Source organism: Sus scrofa, chromosome 13 (assembly GCF_000003025.6).
Source record: "Sus scrofa isolate TJ Tabasco breed Duroc chromosome 13, Sscrofa11.1, whole genome shotgun sequence".
NCBI lineage: Eukaryota > Metazoa > Chordata > Mammalia > Artiodactyla > Suidae > Sus > Sus scrofa.
In genome coordinates, this window is record NC_010455.5 from 130,672,514 (window position 1) to 130,695,889 (window position 23,376).

Below are 23,376 nucleotides of genomic sequence, written 5' to 3' on the forward strand. Positions count from 1 at the left end.
GGTGAGAAATAGGCTCTTAGCATTTTCATGCAATATGCTTCATCATTAGGAGTCGAATATGAACACTAAACAAGAAATAATGGTATATCGTAAACACCATGTGACCACCATTTTGTTAGATCTTTTTTTTTTTTTTTTCATGTTATTTGGAAGGATAACTGGCTGGATTTATAGAAATACACTTTTTAAAAAATGATGTCATATAGTATGCATACATTTTTTTGGTGAAAAGCATTAAGTTTATTTTGTTGAGTTAAAAGAATGAAAGGAAAATGGGACTGTCCAGTTAATTACCCTAACTCAGATGTAAGGAATCAAAAAAAAAAAAAAAGGATTTCTTATATCATAATCTGAGATTTAAAGAGTAAATAAATGCTAATAAAGTCAGTGGCCAAATATTGCAGAGGCTGAGAGGTGAGAGCATGAAAGGTGACACAGGTATTGTGAAGGCAGTTACTTAATGACTTTAGCATCAGAGGCAAGAGGCAGGAGATGAAATGGTGGGCATAAGCAAGATAAAGTTAAGGGCCTTTCAAGCCATGTTCAGCAGCTTGGAATTTATCCCACAAGCAGTGAAGGCCAATGAAGAGGCTTGGTTCAGAATTGCATTTGTAAACTAAAGATCTTTATAGTAGGGAATGTGGAACACAGGTGGAGAAAACTGAGTAAGGAGACAGTTGACTGTTGAAATTATCTAGACAAGTGTCAGTGGCTTGAACTTGAGTAGTGGTTGTGCAGATGGGGAAGAGGAGACATTTTTGAGATATTTTTGAGATGTTACCGGGGGATAGAATTGGCAGGATTTTGTGATTGAATGTGTAGGTAATGGAGAAAAGGCAGTTATACACTGAGTACGTTTTTATCCAGTGAGCATATTGCTAGGGCTCTATGGAAATGAAGATATTTTTGACAAAGGTGAATGCATAAGAATCTTTACCATGGTTTTGTCTAAATGTGTAAAAATTGAAAACTTATTTATTTGGAATTACATAATATTTGATTTATCCATAGAGTATTACCATGCAGCCATTGAAAAATATAGGATGTCAACATGGAAAACTATGTATATACTTTTATATTGTATATATTAAACAATATGTGTAACGTCCACCTGTGTAAACACACACAAATAGTAAGGTAGGCATTAAATGTGAATAGTGTTTGTCTAATGAAAGAGAAATTGTAGAGGACCTCTTACTCTTTCTGTATTGGTTGAAATTATTATATGGAGTAAGTGCTTTAAAAGAAGAAATTTCCATTTTGAAAAAAAAAATTCCATTTTGAAAAAAGTTTGGGAGATAGGGTAATGAATAGAACTATCTGGTAATTGTATTTTGTGTGTTAGTAGAATTTGACCCTGGCTTATAGCAAAACTTAGGATAGAGAAAAAGTCTACAGTCACATAGCACATGTACTGGGGAAATTGGTGGATGTCACCTGAGGACTAGGAGTTGGGAAGAGAGATTGTGGTACAAGGAGAAGATAGCTTCCACTTCCTAACTCTGAAGCACATTCAGCTGCAGCTTCCAGGCAGCAGAATTTGAGGACACTCACTGCCTGTAAGGGAGAGCCAGGAAGGGTTTGAAGATACAGGGGACAGGGAAAGAGTGAGAATGTAAAATGGTTTGTTTCTTATGGAGCCAGGGTACTGGGGGCACAATAAAAGTTTGTGTTGGAGGAGAGCAGGGGATATCTGGACAGAGGACAGCAGGTTGATGATGAAAGGGCGGGTGAGACCGGGTAAGGATAGGTGACAACAGCCACTTTTGGTGGATTGGGAAGGTGCAGCCTCCTCTGAGAAAGTTACCTGGGGCTCGTCAGGGTTTGGTGCTCTGGAACTTTGTTATGATCTCTTTTTTTTTTTTTTGGCAGCGTCTGCAACATACAGAAGTTCTCAGGCCAGGGATTGAACCCATACCACAGCTGTAACCAGAACCACAGCAGTGACAATGCCAGATCCTTTTTTCTTTTTTCTTTTGCCCTTTCTAGGGCCACTCCTACGGCATATGGGGGTTCCCAGGCCAGGGGTCTAATCGGAGCTGTAGCCACCAGCCTATGCCAGAGCCACAGCAATGTGGGATCCAAGCCGCATCTGCAACCTACACCACAGCTCACAGCAACGCCAGATCCTTAACCCACTGAGCAAGGCCAGGGATCGAACCCGCAACCTCATGGTTCCCAGTCGGATTCGTTAACCACTGCGCCATGACGGGAACTCCAAAGGGTGTCTCTCTTATGGATTTCTGTCCCACAGACTCCTGGAAAGAGATAACAGACCATGTCTTTTCTGAGAAGGGAACAGCAAAAGGCCTTAGTGGTCAGAGTCTGAATCTTGATCTTTTGTTCATCTTTCAAAAATCTTGAGTTTGTGTTTAAAATTGTCTGACTAGAAGGCCCTGACAAGCTTCTTTTCTTCTAGCCTGTTCTTAAAAATTTTCCCATTATCCGTCATTACCATGACTAAATTGACTTTGTCCTTTAGGTCCTCAGTGGTGTATCCTTTTCTCATACGTTTTCTTTTGTTTGTTTATTTTTATTGAAATATAGTTGAGGTACAATATTATACTAGTTTCAGTGTACTGCATAGTGATTTGATATTTGCATACATTATGGTATGATCACCATCATAAGTCTAGTAACCATCTGTCCCCATGCAAGGTTTTGGATTTTTTTTTTTTTAAGATTTTTATTTTTTCCATTATAGTTGATTTACAGTGTTCTGTCAATTTCAACTGTACAGCAAAGTGACCCATTCATACACACACACACATATATATATATTCTTTTTCTCATGTTATCCTCCATTATGTTCAATCACAAGTGGCTAGATATAGTTCCCAGTGCTATACATCAGGATCTCATTGCTTATCCACTCCAAATGCAATAGTTTCCATCTGTTAACCCCAAATTGCCAGTCCATACCACTTCCGTCCTTCTACCCCTTGGCAGCCACAAGTCTCTTCTCCAAGTCCATGAGTTTCTTTTCTGTGGAAAGGTTCATTTGTGCCATATATTAGATTCCAGATATAAGTGCTATCATATGGTATTTGTCTTTCTCTTTCTGACTTACTTCACTTAATATGAGAGTCTCTAGTTTGATCTATGTTGCTGCAAATGGCATTATTTTGTTCTTTTTTTTTATGGCTGAGAGTATTCCATTATGTATATATATTACATCTTCTTAATCAACTCATCTGTTGATGGACTTTTAGGTTGTTGTTTCCATGTCTCGGCTCTTGTGAATAGTGCTGCAGTGAACGTACAGGTGCATGCATTTTTTTCAGTAAAAGTTTTGTCCAGATATATGCCCAGGAATGGGATTGCTGGGTCATATGGTAGTTCTATATTTAAATTTCTGACATTCTCCATACTGTTTTCCATAGAGGTTGTGCCAATTTACATTCCCACCAACGGTGTAGGAGGGTACCCTTTTCTCCACACCCTCTCCAGCATTTGTTATTTGTTGACTTGTTATGATGGCCATTCTGATCTGTGTGAGGTGGTACCTCATTGTAGTTTTGATTTGCATTTCTCTAATAATTAGTGATGTTGAGCATTTTTTCATGTGCCTGTTGGCCATCTGTATATTTTCTTTGAAGAAATGTCTATTCAGGTCTTTTGCCTGTTTTTTCATTGGGTTGTTGACTTTTTGCTGGTGAGTTGTATAAATTGTTTGTATATTTTAGAGATGAATCCCTTGTCAGTTGCATCTTTTGAAACTACTTTTTCCATTCCATAAGTTGTCCCCTTTTTTTTTTTAATGGTTTACTTTGCTGTGCAAAAGCTTGTCAGTTTAATTAGGCCTGATAGATTTATTTTTGTTTTTATTTCTTGGGTGATCGACCTAAGAACACATTTGTATGGTTGATGTCAGAGAATGATTTGCCTTATGTTCTCCTCTAGGAGTTTTATGCTATCTTGTCTTATGTTTTAAGTCTTTAAGCCATTTTGAGTTTATTTTTGTGTATAGCATGAGGGTGTGTTCTAGTTTTATTGATTTACATGGGGCTGTCCAGTTTTTCCAGCACCACTTGCTGAAGAGACTGCCTTTTTCCCATTTTATATTCTTGCCTCCTTTGTCGAAGATTTAATTGACCAGAGGTGTCTGGGCTTATTTCTGGGTTCTCTGTTTTGTTCCGTTGGTCTGTATGTCTGTTTTGGTACCAGTGCCACACTGTTTTGATGACTGTACTTTGTAATATTGTCTGAAGTCTGGGAGAGTTATGCCTCCTGCTTGGTTTTTTCCCCTCAGGATTGTTTTGGCAATTCTGGGTCTTTTACCCATTCAAGGTTATTACAGTGTTATTGGCCTTCTTTGTCATGCTTTATTTTCCATCTCCATGGCTTACTTATTTTATAACTGGATGCTTTATAACTGGTGGATAACCTCTTTATCTTCATCACCTGTTTTGTCCTCTCTCATACTCTTGTTTTCTGGTTGTAATAGAAAAAGACCTAAAAATTAGCAAGGGAAAACCAGCAGCTAAGCTCAGGGAGTCAGTACGTTTAATTTTACACAAAATGTTGAGTGAGTATGAGTAGTCTTGCATAATAGGGAGTGTTGACTCTCTTCACTCAAGTGCCATTTGGCTTTTGGACAGAATGGGTGTTTCTGCTACACTGAGCTTTGGGGCTACATCCTAAAAGTTTAAGGTTAACTCTTAAAGCTGATCACTTGGTAAGCATGGTGTTTTTGTATGTCGTGGTATTATATTACAGTAGAGATTAGTTTGGGAAAAGCCCAGTAAATATTTTCTTGAGATTTCATTTTTTTTCTTGATTGAAAGTTATCTTTTCTGTTTAGAGAACTGTGTCCTTGTAAGGTGTCTTTTTGTTTGTTTGTTTGTTTGTTTTTTTCAGAGCTGTGCCTGCATCATATGGAGGTTCCCAGGCTAGGGGTGGAGTTGGTTCTACAGCTGCTGATCTATGCCACAGCAACATCAGAACTGAGCCAAGTCTGCAACCTACACCACAGCTCATGGCAACGCCAGATCCTTAACCCACTGAGTGAGCCTGAAACCTCATGGTTCCTAGTCAGATTGTTTCTGCTGCGCCATGACGGGAACTCCTGTAAGACGTCTTTTAAGGTAGAATTTTCAACTTGATTGTGCCTCTTTTGTATCATCATTAAGTATTGTACAATTTTACCTAGCAATATCCTATAACATCTCTGTGCTTTGTGCTGTGGTCTGATAAATTGTTAAAATCCTACCAAGAAGTTTATAGTCTTGGAATCCACTTCAGAGTCAACATATACAAATATGAATATTAGGTCAATGAGCATATGAAAAGATGCTTAGAATTAATAGTCATCAGGGAAATGCACATTAAGACTGTAATGAGGTGCCACTGTAAGCCTATTAGAATGACCAAAATGAAAATGACTAATCATGCCAAATGTTGGCAAGATGTAGAGGATCTAGAATTTTCATACCCTGCTACTGGGAATGTAATATGATCCAACCAATTTGGAAAACAGTTTGGCAGTTATAACTATATCTTATATAGTTAAATATATACTTACCTTATGGTCCAGCCATTCCACTTCTAGATATTTGCCCAAGAGCACATGTCATACAAAGACTTGTTAATAGATGCTCATGGCAGCTTTATTTGTGATAGCCAACAACTGGAAACAACCCAGGTGTCCATCAGCAGGTAAATAAACAGATGCATGCAATGGAATATTACTCAGCAAAAAAAGAAGTGAAATATGAATATACACAGCATGGGTGAATCTCAAAATAATTGTACTAGATGAAGATAGACACAATATCAGTGCATGCTGTATCGTTGCATTTGTATTAAATTCTAGAAAATATAAACTAATTCTGTAGTGGCAGAAAGCAGATCCAGAGGTTACAACTTTTGAGGATGATGAATAAATTCATTATCTTGATTCAGCTGTTACACAGGTGTATACATGTGTCAAAACATTATATATGTGCAATTTATTGTAAGTTCATGGTATATCAGTAAAGCTGTTTATAAAAACTTAATTTTATATTTGAATGTATATTCTTGTAACTTCTCTTTTTAATTTCAGGGAGGAAATCCTTCAGCAATCCTTGTGGGAAAGAGTATCAACTCATGTGATTGAAAACATCTATCTTCCAGCTGCACAGACCATGAATTCTGGGACTTTTAATACTACAGTGGATATCAAGCTTAAACAGTGGACTGATAAGCAGCTTCCTAATAAAGCAGTCGAGGTTAGGATATAATTTAATTAAATGGGTAAGAAGCATTATCTGAAGGGAGTAGGAGCTGTGCGTTTTAGGTTTCATTCCCATCACAGCCACTGTCTTTCTTTTTGGTCCTTATGCTCCTTTTGGTCTTTATTCCTAATCTTCCTAATTGCTGTGTTGGGATTAACATTAATGCTGCTACTAGTTACTACTGTTAAAAAATAATTATTAATTGGTATCGTGTTGGTCCGAGGGTATTAGTCCTTTTCCCAAGGATAGCAGTTAACAAAACCAGCAAAGTTTGTTTGAATGTGAAATATTTTTAACTTCTTCTGTGGTTAGAGATTCTGTAAGGAAAATGTTTAATGGATGAAATTTCCACAGAGCTCAATTTTACTTAATTATTCCCTTAGTTAGAACCCTGAAGAATGAAGAGAGCACAGTGTCAAAAGCAATTAAGAACTCAGCCTACTTAGGATTAAGTGGGCTAGTTACTCCTGTATTTTAGAACCCTGACAGTTAGACTAGGAATTATAAGAAAGTACGGTAGAGAATGCATTCCTATTACTCATGTATCTTGGCTCTACCTCTTTGTAGCTCTGCAGTCCTTGGGCTACTTGCTTAATAACCTTCCTGCTTCTTCACCTATAAAATAAGGATGAAAATGTGACCTGCATCACACATTGTTATGTAAAGGAGTTATCATATGTAAAATACTTAGACAATACTTGGTCCATAGTAACCACTCAGTGAGTCCAGCTGCTCTGATGATGATGCTAATCGTCATCCAAGTTGATGTTGCCATGCATGTGACTCTGAAGAAGGACTTCTGTAGATAAGAGTCAGTGTCCTTTGCTTCTGTGTGAGGTTGTTGACAGAATTAGAATTCATGTTAAAATAAATGTGTTTCTCATACCTACCTTAGAAACAGAATGTCAGTTTCTGATCATGCAGGTATATTTCACCCCTTTCCTATCCTGCTCCAGTCCTTGCTTCTTCACCTCTGCTGTCAATTTCCTCAACCCTCTTTTTCTAACACCTGTTACAGCTGTCCTACCTAAGCTTCATGTTGCTGACCCCTGAGCTTAACACATTTCCCCCTAAAATAGAGAGCTGCTGCCACCACTTCACCAGCTTTCCTACTACTGGCCCTAACATTTTTCTGGGCCCTTCCCATGATAGCATATTTTTATATCCTAATGTTCAAGCAGTGGAAGTGATTATAAAAATGACAAGTGATTCTGTCTCCTGTTGCCTCCTCCCTTCACACCTAGGTGTGGTAGAAAGACATGAACCTGCTGGAGGTCAAGAAACAGATTTTAATACCTCACTGTGTATTATTGAATACATCTTTCTTAATGCATAATTTATTAATGTTTAAAATGAAGAGAAGTAGGAGTTCCCATTGTGGCTCAGCAGGTTATGAACCTGACTACTATCCATGAGCATTTGGGTTTGATCCCTGGCCTCGCTCAGTGGGGTAAGGATCCAGTGTTGCCATGGGCTGTGGTGGTAGGTCGCAAAAGCAGCTCGGATCCCGGGTTGCTGTGGCTGTGGTACAGGCTGGCAGCTGCAGCTCTGATTCATCCCCTAGCCTGGTAACTTCCATATGCCACAAGTGTGGCCCTAAAAAAAAAAAAAAAATTGGAGAGCGCTGAATATAAACGATTGCATTAACTAGCCCACTTAATCCTAAGTAGGCTTAGTTCTTAATTGCTTTTGACACTGTTTTCCTTCACTGTTCAGATAATTGGGAGTTAGCAGTAATACAAGCCTGACTAATACTCAGCTATGTTTGAAAGTACTGATACATCGATTCATATATTTGCATGAAGGCAAAGATGTGAAAAGGGCTAAATCATTAAGAAATTTAAAACTTTCTACAGTGTAGAGGAGGCAGACAAACTTAGATGTTGTACAGGGTGAAGTAAATAAGTGAACTGAATCTGGTGGCTGATGTGGCATGCACGCCAGCTGTGAGAGGGCAGCTCCTTTTCAACTCTGTTGGGTGGAGGTTTGCAGGTGTGAGGGTCCAGTATTGCCAGATAGTTCTGGTGAGGCTGGAAACAAAGATTTTATATGAGGTCTCTCAGCTTTTAAATGTTGGTTACTAATTTTTTTAAGTGTGAATATGTATGTGTAGCCAAATATATTCAGAGGCCCCCATCTATCCCATCAACTTGCAGTATGAGATCTTTCAGTCAGAGTTCTGCTACCTTTTTTAAAAGTGTGATATCGTATGTACTTTTGGATAAACCAGTCTGTTAAATCTGTTTGACTTAAATTCATGTGTTTATTTTTCTTGTTATAAATTAAAGTATGCAGTATAAAAATAGCTTTTTTCTTTTAAATAATTCTAGGTTGCTTGGGAGACTCTGCAGGAAGAATTTTCTCGCTTCATGACAGAACCAAAAGGAAAAGAACATGATGACATATTTGATAAACTTAAAGAGGCTGTTAAGGAAGAAAGTATTAAGCGCCACAAGTGGAATGATTTTGCAGAGGACAGCTTGGTATGTTGTTTGTATACTAGGGTGCCTGCCAACCTCATACTTTTATGTAAATTCTTAAATTGATACTCTTTTATAGGAGACTATTTTTATATGACTATTTAAGTTAGGTTCTGAATTGAAAATATGAAGGAAAGAAATAGATTTATGGAATATAATCGGCCTTTTGACATTTCTCTGTCCTAAAATCACCCTCTGCTATTTCTTTCTTGGCTATCATTTCAGAAAAAAGTCAAACCTTGCAGTAAACAGGTTTCTATAAACTTTCACAAAATTTACACATGCCGGAGTGTCCATCATGGCACAGTGGTTAACGAATCCAACTAGGAACCATGAGGTTGCGGGTTCGGTCCCTGCCCTTGCTCAGTGGGTTAACGATCCGGCGTTGCCGTGAGCTGTGGTGTAGGTTGCAGACACTGCTCAGATCTGGCGTAGGCTGGTGGCTACAGCTCTGATTCAACCCCTAGCCTGGGAACCTCCATATGCCGTGGGAGCGGCCCAAGAAATAGCTAAAAAGACAAAAAAAAAAAAAAAAAATTTACACATGCCCAAACTAGGAACAGCTGCTTTTCATTTTACCTTCAATGGTAGCAAAAGGAATTAGATGCAGTGGTTTTCGGTGGAGTTGAGTCAAAATGTTAGGGTCCTAAAATCATAATACTAATTACCCTATATTGAATCCTTACAAGGTACCAGGAACTCTGCTATGTTTTTTGTAAGCATTATTTTATTTCATTCTTAAGCAATTCTGTGTTGTCTTTGGCAAAGCTGGAATACAAGCTGCCCTTAGTCTAATTATAAAGTCTGGCTCCTGACCTCCACCGCCTGATAGATGTTTTGTTATATAGAATGTTCTCATCACCATAATCAATCAAATCTTGTTAAGCCCCTGCTCTGCTCAGTTGTGAGAGGAACTGTTAAAAGATAAGATTGAGCAGCTTTCTAGGCAAAATCACCTCACTGTGAGCTGATCATAATTATAGTGGGTTTTTTTTTTTCTTTTTTTTTTTTTTTAGGGCCGAACTTGCTGCTTATGGAGGTTCCCAGGCTAGGGGTCGAGTTGTAGCTGTAGCTGTTGGCCTACACCACAGCCACAGCAACATGGGATCCAAGCCATGTCTTCGACCTATACCACAGCTCACAGCAATGCCAGATCCTTAACCCGACGAGCAAGCCAGGGATTGAACCTACATCCTCATGGATGCTAGTCAATGCGTTAACTGCTGAGCCACATGGGAGCTCCTTTTTCTTTTTGAGGAAATGTTTGTCTTCATGTTTGAAAACCATATTGATTCTTATCAATGCCTCAGTAAGATCAGCTTTTTGAGAATGGTGCCATTTTCATTCATACATTAGTTCAAAATCATAAGACTTGGAAACCAATTTTCTTATAACAACTAACATTTACTTATGATTGTCTAGACCTTTTAAGCTTCCTTCCATTACATTTTTCATTGCTGTTAACATTGAGTTAATGGTTATTGCTTTTTTTTCCCCCCTCTTAATTGAAAATGCTAACATATCAGTCACATGGCAAAAAAAGGAGTAGTATAGATGATCTGAACCATTAGTTCCTTAATACCAGAGTTCTGGGGTATGATTTTATATAGCTAAATATGTAATTCTCTACCCCACCCCCATCCCAACTAGCTTATAGATGGTGGGCTATTTAATTTGGGCTAGGAAAAAATCTCCACTACTTATTTTTTAGACAGAAAGCTGACAAATAAGCAGGCAGATAATAGGGCCCTCCCTCTGCATTTGTGTGTGGGGGGGACCTATTTTTATGTTGTAGATACATCTGTTATTTTAGATGGTTTTTTTTGTTTTTGTTTTTTGTTTTTTAGGGCCACACCTTCGGCATATGGAGATTCCAGGCTAGGGGTAGAATCAGAGCTGTAGCCACTGTCCTACACTACACCACAACAATGCAGGATCCAAGCCTCATCTGAGACCTACACCACAGCTCATGGCAACGCCAGATCCTTAACCCACTGAGCAAGTCCTGGGATCGAACCTGCGTCCTCATGGATGCTAGTCAGATTCATTAACCGCAGAGGCACAAACTCCCTTTAGATATTTTCTAAGCTGTCGATTTGAATAAAAATTACTAAAATGATAAGGCATAAATCAAAATAGCTATTTTTCCTTGTTATTTCAGAGAGTTATTCAACACAATGCTTTAGAAGATCGGTCCATATCTGATAAACAGCAGTGGGATGCCGCTATTTATTTTATGGAAGAGGCTCTTCAGGCTCGTCTCAAGGATAGTAAGTAGGGATGTGAATTATCAAGTTTTGAATATTCCCAGGGGAGAAAGCAGCGTCAGATTTTCGTAAAGATTGGTTTAAAAAAATTTAGCATTTAAAGGTCTTTGTTATTAATATTCTAGTTGAATGTTACTTGTGAGATTTTTCTGTCAACTGCCTCTAACTACTGAAAATATTAAATTCGACCCATGATGTTTATATGTACTCGTATTCCAAAAAGCTATAATTCAGACTATTGTAGTGTTTGCTACTATACTTATGGGAACTTTATAAACAATTGTACTTTTCATAAATTCTTAACACAGATAATTATTTCTTATATATGTACTGTATTGATCATGTAATTTCTTTATTTCACCTGACTTTGAATTGACATAACATTTTGTAGCAAAGAAAACAAGATAGTATTAGTTATAATTTATGTATTTGGTAGGTAATAAAATTCCCAATAAATTACAAAAATTTTTTAAAAATTTTTCTAGCTGAAAATGCACTTGAAAATATGGTAGGTCCAGACTGGAAAAAGAGGTGGCTGTACTGGAAGAATCGAACACAAGAACAGGTAAAAACAAATCTTTGGCATTTTAATTCAGTCATTAAAATATAACCTCAGAATGCCCCTAGACCAAACTTAATAATTTTAAATGTTTTTATATCAGCCTTTCTAAAATATAATGTCTTTGGAATAAATAGCAAACTACAAAGGAAAGGTTTGTTTGTTTGTTTTGTCTTTTTGCCTTTTCTAGGGCTGCTCCCACAGCATATGGAGGTTCCCAGGGGTCTAATCAGAGCTGTAGCCGCCGGCCTACACCACAGCCACAGCAACACGGGATCCGAGTCGTGTCTGCGACCTACACCATGGCTCACGGCAATGATGGATCCTTAGCCCACTGAGCAAGGCCAGGGATCGAACCTGCAACCTCATCGTTCCTAGTCGGATTCATTAACCACTGCCACACGACGGGAACTCCTACAAAGGAAAATTTAAAAATAAATGAGGTTGGGGAGTTGCTGTGGCTCTGGCGTAGGCTAGTGGCTTCAGCTCCGATTTGACCCCTAGCCTGGGAACCTCCATATGCCGCGGGAGCAGCCCAAGAAATGGCAAAAAAAGACCAAAAAATAAAAAATAAATAAATAAGTGAGGTAGCTGTTTATTAAAAAGAGTGGTAGTTTATTTCAAGTCTCTCTTTGGGGTGAAATCAAAGTTATGAGCAGAAGACCAGAATGACAAGGATTTTCAAGGATGTAGAATGAATGTAATTGGAGTAAAGGATATAATGACTTTTTTTTTTTTACTTTATTCTATCCATAGTATCTCGATTTTTCTGTTGTTGTCTAGTCACATCATTATATTCTTTTGCATTTTTGCTCTGTTCACAATATAAGTATAAAATTTCAGATGGGAAGTGGAATTATAGAATTCATTTAATAAACCTTTAATGAACACTTTAGGAGAATAAAATAGTAAAGGCAAGTATACGTAACTTTACAAATGAGTAAATAGAGGGAAAATGTGTAATCATTAAAATCCCCTTCATCTCCACCCCTTTTTATTTCTTCCTTGTTGTTACAGATCCTGTCTAGCATTGAGTTTATACCACTACCTCTTTTACATTAATTTCTTAAATAAAAGTGTATAAATAGGATATCAAAGCGAAATACATAAATGAAGTAATGAATCAGAAAAAGAAGTGGTATCCAATTCACTTTCCTTCCTTCCTTCCTTCCTTGAATCCATGATTAGTAGGAAAAAGGAGACTGTCGTATATGGAAATACTGAGAGGACAGATCAAGAGAATGAAAAATTACCAAATGACTTATGGCTCCTATTTTCTTCTTCATTTTTTTTGTTTTCATTTTAAATACAGTTAATTGTATAATCAACACCCTATTTTTTTCTGACTTTATGCATTTCTTGCTTCATAGGCTCTATCAGCTGTGAGTCCCAAATTTGTCTTAAAAGAGTCTAGAGATAGTCTTCCTCTTCTCTTTTTTTTCTGATACTGTTTTTTTTGTGTGTGGAAAAGTGAATCACTAAGAGGCTGAAGAGAAGCTGAGGAAGTGGACAGAGTTAGTGGTTGGGCCCCAGTTATCTCTGCTCCACAGACATGCTGCAAGGAGGTAATCTTTGGGAAAAGAATTTCTAGGGAATCCATTAGAGATTTATAACTTTGAGTCAGGAGGAGGCATTGATTCGAAAGAACTGGTGTTAGGCAGATAAACACCAAAGAAAAACGGTATCTGACCTTTGAGGCTTAGTACAATTAGGCCTAATTAGGTCTAGAACAATCAATGATGACGGAACATGCCTCAGCAGCAACTAGTAGTAAATATGCTTCAGCCAAACACTCTCAGAGAGAAATGATTCCTGCTTGTAAGTTACTTTTCTCAGGAACTTAAACCCATAGGGGATCCCGTCAGGAGAAGCAGGGGAATTAGTTTAAAGGTCAATGCAAGGATCTTTAGCCTAGAAGAGGAATATGGAAGTCCCTCAGAGAGGAGCTTTTCCTCCTAGGATTTCAGGGCAGTGTGCTTAAGACCCAGGCTGACTGTAGAACAGAGGCTATGGTTTGGAGTGTGTGTGTGGCGGGGGACTGGGAGGGACATGAGAATCACTGGGGAGGTGTTTGAATATGAATATTTTGTTTTCTTTCTCAAAGCAAAGCCTCGTGTCGGACTCACCAAATTAAGTTCTCCTCTATCTCTCTAACCCTTCCACTCCCAGTTGAAAATAACTGGTCTAGACTTCATACCTGGAGGTTTCAATGGAAAACAGATTCTAGAAGACATTGAGAATATCCCAGTCTCACACAGCAAATTTAGATAGCTGTGTAGCAGGTCCTTTTCTTTCTTTTGAGTTAGCAGATTTAGCAGGAAAAGAAACTTAAGATTGTCCTGAGTTGAAAATGAGAAATCCATGTTCTGAAAACTTCGTTTTGTTTGTTTGTTTTTTGCTTTTCTGTTGTTACTTTTTCCATAATCTTCTGTGGAAAAAACCTGTCCTGTGAAACATTCTCATCTTGTCTTAGCTAAACTAATGGAAATTTTGGTCAGGATAGATGGGAAGGTGGGGTTCTCCTAAATGCTGAGCATGGTGTGGACAGGTAGAAGTGAAGCAGAAGAATGAGAGGATGTTGTAATTAGAGGTTTCTTCTCTTTCTCAGACCAAAATGCAGATGTTTAAGGCAACAGTGAGATTTTTGTTTATTAAATTTCTTCTATATGTCATATTTTCAAAGATTATCATTTAGTAGTTCCATTTAAAAGCCATTTATTTGTGTTTGTGCCATTCTTACATAAAAACTCAGATTCCATAGTTTGGGACAGGTTGGGGCACAGTGCTGTGATAGTAGCTTCTTTAGTGTAATCAGTGCATTTGAAGCTAGTTTCTTTTTCTTTCTTTATTTATTTTTTTTTTGTCTTTTTGCTTTTTCTAGGGCCGCACCCATGGCATATGGAGGTTCCCAGACTAGGGGTCAAATCAGAGCCATAGTCGCCGGCCTATGCCAGAGCCACAGCAATGTGGGATCCAGGCTGCCTCTGCACCTACACCACAGCTCACAGCAACGCTGGATCCTCAATCCACTGAGCAAGGCCATGGATCCAACCCGAAACCTCATGGTTCCTAGTCAGATTCGTTAACCACTGAGCCACGATGGGAACTCCTGAAGCTAGTTTCTTGTACTGTGCAATTTTGAAAGAAATTTCAAAATTTCCATCAAAAGTCTTCTTTTCAGACTTATTACTAGTAAGAGACTGAAAGTGAATTTAAGACTGATAGGCACCTCGCAGAAGTAGTCTAAAGAATTTTTATTGAAAAGACTTAAAAAATCAACCTATGAATTTTATATTTAGCTTATCAGAAAAGGAACCTGTGAACAGGTGCAAGTCCTTACGGTCACCCAGTTAGTTCTTAGATATGAGGCAATTATAGAACATCATCTCCTTCCATTGTCTCTTCCCACGTATCCTTTTTCCTAGATGGAAATTGTACCCTAGGGTCAAGAAAGGAAGTACATAGTAAGGTGCCTGGTGCCATGACTTCAACATCAAAACATCTCAGCAAAAGTAAAATATACAAATAGAGCTGATCCCCTTCTCCGCGGGCCCCTCGTACATCCCAGTTGTTCTTCATTCATACATGAGGGGACTTGGGTCTTCCTTGTCGTTGAGCTTGTGTTACCTATTGTGCAGAAGCAATGTATTTATTAAAATTGAGACTGTTTTTATAGTTATGCCAAATCATGAACCATCTAAACACAGTTCTCTTTTAAACATTTCAAAGTGTGTTCACAATGAGACCAAGAATGAATTGGAGAAGATGTTGAAATGTAATGAGGAGCACCCCGCTTATCTCGCAAGTGATGAGATAACCACAGTCCGAAAGAACCTTGAATCCCGAGGAGTAGAAGTAGACCCAAGCTTGGTAATAAACATTGCTGCTTCCTTAATCTTTGTTTCTTGCAGTAAAATATTACTAGTTCTAATGTGTTACTTAGATAATTTGAGTGCTTAATTTGGCTTTGATCATGTGTACGTCTGGGTGACAATAAGAACTCAGTCATTTTAGGTGTGGGAAGAGTAGAAATTTTATTCTCAGTATTCCTTTTTTAAGTATAATGCTTAATTTGTAAATAGGAAGCTTGAGACTTAGGAAAGTGAAATATATGTGCAAAGCACCCCCCGCCCCGTCCCACTCCAGATCTCTGAACCACATTACACTGTTTTAGATTACAGACTAAAATTTTTGCTTAAATATGGCTCATTTATATACATGTTTTTTCAATCAAATGTAGCTCAAACAGGTATGAGTAAATTAGACAATGCCTTTTGATTCTATATCCTTTTCTTTGTTTATAATAAATATTAAGGATAAAAATAATTATAGTTTAGACTACTTTTTGCTTATCTTCATGATGCTTACTTGGAGAAAATTTTTAAAAAGCAATCGTGTTTCTGGGCCTAGGTTTCCTATGTAGTATGTAACGGATCAAAACTTCATTTTAATATTAGCTTAAGTTAGCTTAAGTGAACCCCATTTAGAAAAGTAATTCTCATGGGCAAAATAATTGTATAAGAAATTTCAGAGCCAAGCATAAATTCTCTTAAAGACTATTTGCTATTTATATGTCTGCACTTGAGAAATTAGTATATTTACTTTAAAATCCACCAGAGAACAAGGAAGGAAAACTGGTAAAAAGAACCAGTTTTATAAATAACAAACATCTTATTGTTTATAGATTGAGAAATTATGATTAAAACTAATGATTACATGCAATTATTGAATATAGATTTAATTTATCCGTGTTGGTCCTAGTTCCCACTAACAATAAGGTTACAGTAAAATTTAATAATGAGAAAAGAAATGTTGTTAGGTGGATGGACATTGTCTGAGACTAGCTTCCTAGCCTGACTCTCACCTTAGACAAGGCTCACAACCTCTTTTTGCCTTGGACACCTTATCTCTAACTAGGGGAAGATAATCCTCACCCTCTTTACAAGATGATTAATAACAATGCTCATTAGAAATACTGCAAATTTGGTAGTTCTTGCTGTGGCATAGTGGGTTAAGAATCCCACTCTAGCGACTCGGGTCACTGTGGAGCCACAAGTTCGATCCCTGGCCCAGCACAGTGGGTTAAAGGATCTGGCATTGCTGCACTGCAGCTGTGGGAACTTCCGTATACTCATGGGTGGGGCCATTAAAAAAAGAGTGAGAGAAACACTGCAAATTTTAAAGTGCGTAGACTGGTAAGTAATCAGATTAGTAGTAATTTAATATTTATCTTGAAAAAAAATTTTAATGGATAAAATGATGGGCAGAATAACAACATTGCCCTTGGTTTTAATCAACTTCTTTATAAATAAACTTGTGTATGACTTTTCAGAATGTGTTTGATCAACCTGGAGAGTGTACAGTAACTCTTTGGTCTTTGTTTTCTTCTTTTATTTTAGATTAAGGATACTTGGCACCAAGTTTATAGAAGACATTTCTTAAAAACAGCTCTAAACCATTGTAACCTTTGTCGGAGAGGCTTCTATTACTACCAAAGGCATTTCGTAGATTCTGAGGTAAGATTTCCAAAAACAAGAGAAATGTTCTTTAGTGATAGTTGTTTGTTGTGTAAAAAAAGTAAGCTTGACGTTTAACATTAATTTTAAGTCTTTTAATCTTCTTGGGAAAAGTATGCATGATTTGCAAAGAGGAACCTAACTCATATTTTTTCAAAGACATTTACCACTTTGGTGGTAATTGCATTTTACATTCATATCCCAGTGCTCATAAAACTGCATAGTGATAGATACCATACCACTTTTTAAGGACTTTTTAAGAATTAACTTTTTTATGTTAGAAAATAATACATTCCTGTTGTAGAAAGTAAATAGAATAAATATATGTAAAAAAAATGCAAAAGGAAACAGTAACTTATAATACCTGACCTAGAAGTAATTTTAGTTAACATTTTCATGTATATCTGTTCAACTGTACATGGTTTTGTGTATGTATGTGTGTGTGTATATATATATATAAAAAACACAACCATCTGTTTGCATAGTGGAAATCATAAGGCAGTACATTTTGTAGTCATGCTTTTTGCCCATATTGTAATTTTTATATATCATGAAATTCTTGCTTTAAATAATTCTTTAAAAGAACTGTAGGAAGTTCTTGAAATAAACAGTTGTACAATTTAATGTCACATTTTACAAAGCAACCCCTAGGTGGCAGTAGACTAACGTATTTTGGAACATTTTCATATAAGCAGAAATGCTTTATAAAGTACCCTTCTGAAAGAGTTCTGGTAATTGGTGATCTTAAGACCTCTAAAATGTTTTTCTTTTGAGTTTCAGCAGCTTAAAGAAATTCGTGTTTAAATATGCCTTTATAAAAATTGACAAGTATTTTGTGTAATTTCAGTTGTTGGGCAGATCTCTCTATATAGAATACAGTTTCTTTTCTTTCCTTCTTTCGTCCTTCCTTTGCTTCCTCCCTTCCTTCCTTCCTTTCTTTCTTTTGAAAAGGAACATGCTAGGTTTTGTTTTTTTTTGGTTTTTATGTTTTTTTTGAAGTCGATTTACAAGATTATATTAGTTTCAGGAGTACAACAGTGATTCAGCATTTTTTTTTTAGATTATACTCCATTTAAAGTTATCAAATATTGGCCATATTTCCCTGTGCCATACAATACATTTTGTTTACTTATTTTATACGTGAAAATTTATACCTCTTAGTCCCCGACCCCTCTTATATTCCTCATGCAGAGAATAAGCTTCTTTTTAAAAATATTAGGAATCCTCTTGTGGCACAGTGGGGTTAAGGATTCAGTGCTGTCACTGTAGCAGCTTGGGCAGCTGCTGTGGTGAGAGTTGGATCCCTCGCCTGGGAACATGCCAAAACATAAAATTTTAAAAAATTAATTAAATAACATTAATTTATCTTCATATGCAGCTGAACTTCAAAAATGCAGCTAATGCACATTCAAAAGAGATTGACCCAAGGGCATATTTAAGATAATGTGATTGTTAGTTACAAATTAAGGTTATATTCTATGAACCAATCGTAGATAATTTTATGAAATTTTATGAAATTCTCTGCTTCTGAAGTTTTAATTGTTTTGTCATTGGAATCAAAACAAAGCTATATAGCTGTGGGGCAGACAAAATTCAAATCATGGAGAACTTCATGGATCCTGTGTAGAAACAAAATGGCAGGTTATATCTATAATAGGAATAATTTATTAGGTAAATCTGAATATCTTTAAGTGTAGGCTATAGGTACTGACTTTAGTAGTTGTATGTGTTCATAATTGTGATTTTTATTTTTAAATGTGCATCTGGTAATCTTCATTACCTAATATTTCAGTTGGAATGCAACGATGTTGTCTTGTTTTGGCGAATACAGCGCATGCTAGCTATCACCGCAAATACTTTAAGACAGCAACTTACAAACACTGAAGGTAAGCCACAGAAGAACCATTTTTTAATTTTGACATAAAAAGTAATAGTAATAACATTCATTTTAAATAGAGGGCTGCCAAAATACTTTCCGAAAATTAGATTTATTAGAAAAACCAAAAGTTATAATTTGCCCTTAAAATATTAATGAAAATAAATCATAATTGAAAAAAGCAAGCAATAAAACAGGAGTCTTTCTTCATTACACAAAAATTCTGATAAGAAAGGACTCCTAAGCATCATGCAAATTTGGGGGGAAATCTGTACTTCCATTAGGGCTTAAGAGTGGGACATTCTCTGAGAATATGTATTACTTTCATGACGATAAAAGTACTGTGTAACAGGTAGACATTCTCTCCCTATAACTCTGAGAAGCCTAAACTTAACAGTTGATTGATCATGATGAGAGAAATAGTAACTTACTCTTCATATATTGTTAATTTTGTCATCCTTGTGCATTCATGAAAACAGTGCATCTCATATTTTTTTTTATTTGGCTTTAAACAGTTAGGCGATTAGAGAAAAATGTTAAAGAAGTATTGGAAGATTTTGCTGAAGATAGTGAGAAGAAGGTAAAATTGCTCACTGGTAAACGAGTTCAGCTGGCCGAAGACCTCAGTAAGTAGTTCTCCCTACCCTCTACCTACTGTCCATATATTTCTCTATTTCATCTCAAACCTAAAGTATAGACAAAGAACTTTTTCCCCTGAACTCTTTGAAAGTTGTTGACATGAAGCTCCGTCAGTTCCAAGTACTTTAATGTGTGCTTTTTAGAAACAAGGATTTTCTCCTAGCAACCATCAAAATCATGATGTCAACACTGATAAATTATTGCATCTAATTTTCAGACTTCATTCAAGTTTCACCTGTTGTCCTAATATTGTCCTTCCATGTAACAAGATGTTCCATGCTTATCTTGTGCTTTTCCTGACCCAGCATCCCTTTTTTGGAGAATGATAATAAGAAATCAACAGCTAGGAACTCGATAGGTTTATTGTTACTGGAATATTTCTGTTCCAAACCCTCTCAGTGGAGCCAGGGAACAAATATTGTGTGTTTGTGTGTGTGTGTGCATTCAAGCAGGCGGGCGGGCGTGCACATGCACATGGGTGTGCACACATGCATCCACATATATTTACATTTACATTCCTAATCATAAGTATAAATATAAGTTGACACCACTACTTCCCGTTTTAATATGATGATACTGAGTTCATTCTAATTTTCTCCTTTTCTGTATTTGTAATTGCTTTTCTGGTAGTGAGAAATCTGGAGATCAGAGATAGATCAGTCCTCTTATATGTAACCAAATACCATCTCCCTCGTTGCACAGATAACTTTCTCACCGGGCTTGGGTTCTTATCACCCGACCCCAGACTGCCAGCACAGTGCCTCACCTGTGCACTCCCTTTCCACCTCATCTAGGTTTTGACTTTCCTTGTGGAGTCCTTTTCACTGAGCTCCTGTTCTGACACTGCCAGGCATCTCTCCCTCTCACCTTCCTGTTCTCTACCCCACTGCACAAGGACTCTTCCTCACCTGAAGCCCCACCACGCATTTATAGACACACCACTTGCATCCTGCTCATGTTCCAACACCTGCACTAACTGCTCTCCTGTATGAATCCTCTCCTCTCTACGGAGCAGGCCACCAACACCCCCATGTGGATTCCCTCTTAAACCTGGTCCAGCTTTAACACCTATACCAGGCCAGTGTGGCTCCCCACACTCAGCCCCCCAACATAGCTGGGGCTTATTAGTCACATTCTCACTTTCTCTTTGGGGGTGGAGGGAGAGAAGGGTATTTGGCTCTTTTTGAATGCTAGTAAATTCCTAGCTTTAAGATGTTTAGGTTGCACATTAAAATTTATTTAGATACTCGACAATCCAAGGAAACCAGTGAAAGATTAATATTGTTAAATAAAAATAAAAAATACTAGTTTAGTCCTTCTGTTTGAGTTTACCTTGTTACAAGTTTCCCTTACTTCTACTTCATGAAACAGTATTTTTCCTTTTAATATATAAATTTATCATCTATGAGTTTTCTGATATCCAAAAGATAACACATGCTCAGCAGAAAGCAGTTCTTCAAATTTGAGAACAGTTTCTAAGCTGAATATTTGGCACTACAGTATAATCACCAAAACATCCAAGAAAAACCAGGCAGAGTTTTTCTGTCTTTTGCCCTGAGCCTGAGCAGTATGTTCTCTTCCACTACTGCTCTCTCCTCCTCCCTGCTTATCTCAGCTTCTCATTTCTTTTTCTTGTCCTTTTCTTTCTTTCATCTTTTATTTTGTTGTGAGCCACACAGGAAGTCCTAATCTTTTATTTTGAAACATCTCTCACTTTAACTTTTATTTCCATCTTCTCTTGCTTTTCTTTTAAGTGTTTTCATACCACTTTGACAGGGTAGTTAAATTTATGTTGATTCATAGAAGGTCTGTGTTTAAATCTGAACTTGCATGTACCAGTCATGTAATCTTGGGCAGGGTATCTCCTCAGCCGTACCTTGTTTGGAGTAACAACTACTATGATAGTTATTTCACAGGGTTGTTAGGAGAATTGATTCACAAAACACTTAGAAGTTTCTGATTCATAATTTTGCTCTGAATTAGTACTGTTACAGGAAAACATGTGTCACTGTCATCCCTCAGGATGTAATTATCAGACAGTGAACTGCTTTCATGTGCTTTACCAGTATGTACGTTTTAAGTGATTAAAAAATTATGTCTATTCTTATCTTTTATAATAGATCCTTGTGTAACCCCATGATTCTCCACTCCTAATCTGATTATTTAAAGAAAGTGTATTGCTAACACAATAAGTCAAATCTTATGTTCTCTTGCTTGTTTTCCCAAGGAAGTACTCATATGACTACCTTGAAATGATTTACTGCTTTTTTGTGTATATATGTAATTATGGTTGTGTTAATATACCAAATAATGTCCTTAGAAGCAAGTGTTTGACCAATGACTCAGCTTCAATAGTCACGCTAAAGGAGAGGAGCCATGATTTTGTCCATTAGTTGAAAAAGAATCTTGAGAATACTTTTTCTTGTTTATTTTCAGTCTCACACTTGGGAATATGGTCATGGGTACGTTCAGCCAGAAAACTTTGAAAGTTTAACAGTTGCTACTGTATTACACAGATCAAAATTCCTAGTATAGCATATCCAATTAGAATATGGAATTAATGGAATGTAGAGGAAGGGGGGAGTCAGGTTTTTGTCTTTGTTTTTGTTTTTTACTACAGCGTCAGAATAGTACAGGGTAGAGTATTATAGATAGAGATTGGTAGAAGTTTGATGTAGCCTGAATTTTGCTGGTTGTAAATGTCCCCAATTTTAAATCATTTTACCACTTTACCTTGGAGATTCATCAGCTGATTGTTCTTTAAGATGAGTACGTACGAAGTAGTGCAGTTTTCGCTCATATCCTGGAGAAAATAGTCTGTGAAACTATTGAAATGAAGCCATAAAGCTTGAGTTAGGAAAGATGAGAGGTATGAAAGAAGAACTTGCCACTGGTGGTCCTAGGAGGCTCGTAGGATGAGGAGTCACACGAGGAACCAGGACTCTGGAGATGCTATGGATTCCATAGATGGAGAGGGAATGGTCAGGAGGATCCTGGGGCATCTTAGGATGCACGAGGTAAGGCAGTAGGATGATGATAATGGGGACAAGATACAGAAGCCGGCATGCAGAGGCTCCTTCCTGCTGGCCAAAACTAGGACAATTTGGGCATTGTCCTAGGAATTAAAGGAGCATTACCAATCATTTATATTTTTCCCTTCTTATTTTACAATTACTTCTTTTTCATTTTTGTATCACAACGTGAAAGTTTTTATGAATGTGAATTAATATTTGAATAAATTCCTGTGCCAGGTATTTGGTTATGTGTTTAACTTGCATTCTCAGAGATACAGTCATTGTTCTCATTTTACAGATAAAGAAATGGAGGCCTAAGACACACACACATAGTAAGTGGTAACGCCAAGATTCGAACCCAATTCTTTTAACTACTGTGCTGAACTAATTGAGAAAATAGCCCAAGGTGTTGGAAAATATAATGATATAAAATGATATATAATGATATAAAATTTGCAAGCTTCGTAGTTAACAGTGTCCTTTACAGAGTGGGTCAGAAAGACATTTGTGTTAGTGATGATAATCGCCACAATTGTGATCCTCCTGTGTACCCCTCACACTACAAAAAGCTTTGCAGGTTTAACTTTCAAACAGTATGAAAACTTTGACAAATGGGAGCATCTGGCTAAGAGAACACTAAAGTATATAAATGAAGCCACTGAACAGATTGAAGGAAAATAATTTTCTTTATATAATTTGTAAATCTATCTGGAAGTACGTCCAGTCAAACTCTGCCATAGTTAAGTAGTATCTGCGTTACCCAAAATTCAGACAGAGCTTTTAGTGTTTGTACTTAGAGATTTAAGG

The 23,376-nt window shown here is 37.1% G+C and overlaps 1 protein-coding gene across 4 annotated transcripts in view; it reads left to right on the forward strand.

The window, feature by feature from the left end:
- Positions 1–23,376, forward strand: part of OPA1 (OPA1, mitochondrial dynamin like GTPase) — a 93,575-nt gene that overhangs the window by 47,743 nt on the left and 22,456 nt on the right. For all 4 annotated transcript variants that reach the window (XM_021070064.1, XM_021070066.1, XM_021070063.1 and 1 more), the window contains 8 exons: positions 6,047–6,212; positions 8,549–8,701; positions 10,860–10,968; positions 11,451–11,530; positions 15,254–15,394; positions 16,924–17,040; positions 18,833–18,926; positions 19,432–19,542. In XM_021070064.1, coding sequence (XP_020925723.1) covers positions 6,047–6,212; positions 8,549–8,701; positions 10,860–10,968; positions 11,451–11,530; positions 15,254–15,394; positions 16,924–17,040; positions 18,833–18,926; positions 19,432–19,542 — 971 coding nt within the window. The remainder of the gene's footprint in view (positions 1–6,046; positions 6,213–8,548; positions 8,702–10,859; positions 10,969–11,450; positions 11,531–15,253; positions 15,395–16,923; positions 17,041–18,832; positions 18,927–19,431; positions 19,543–23,376) is intronic.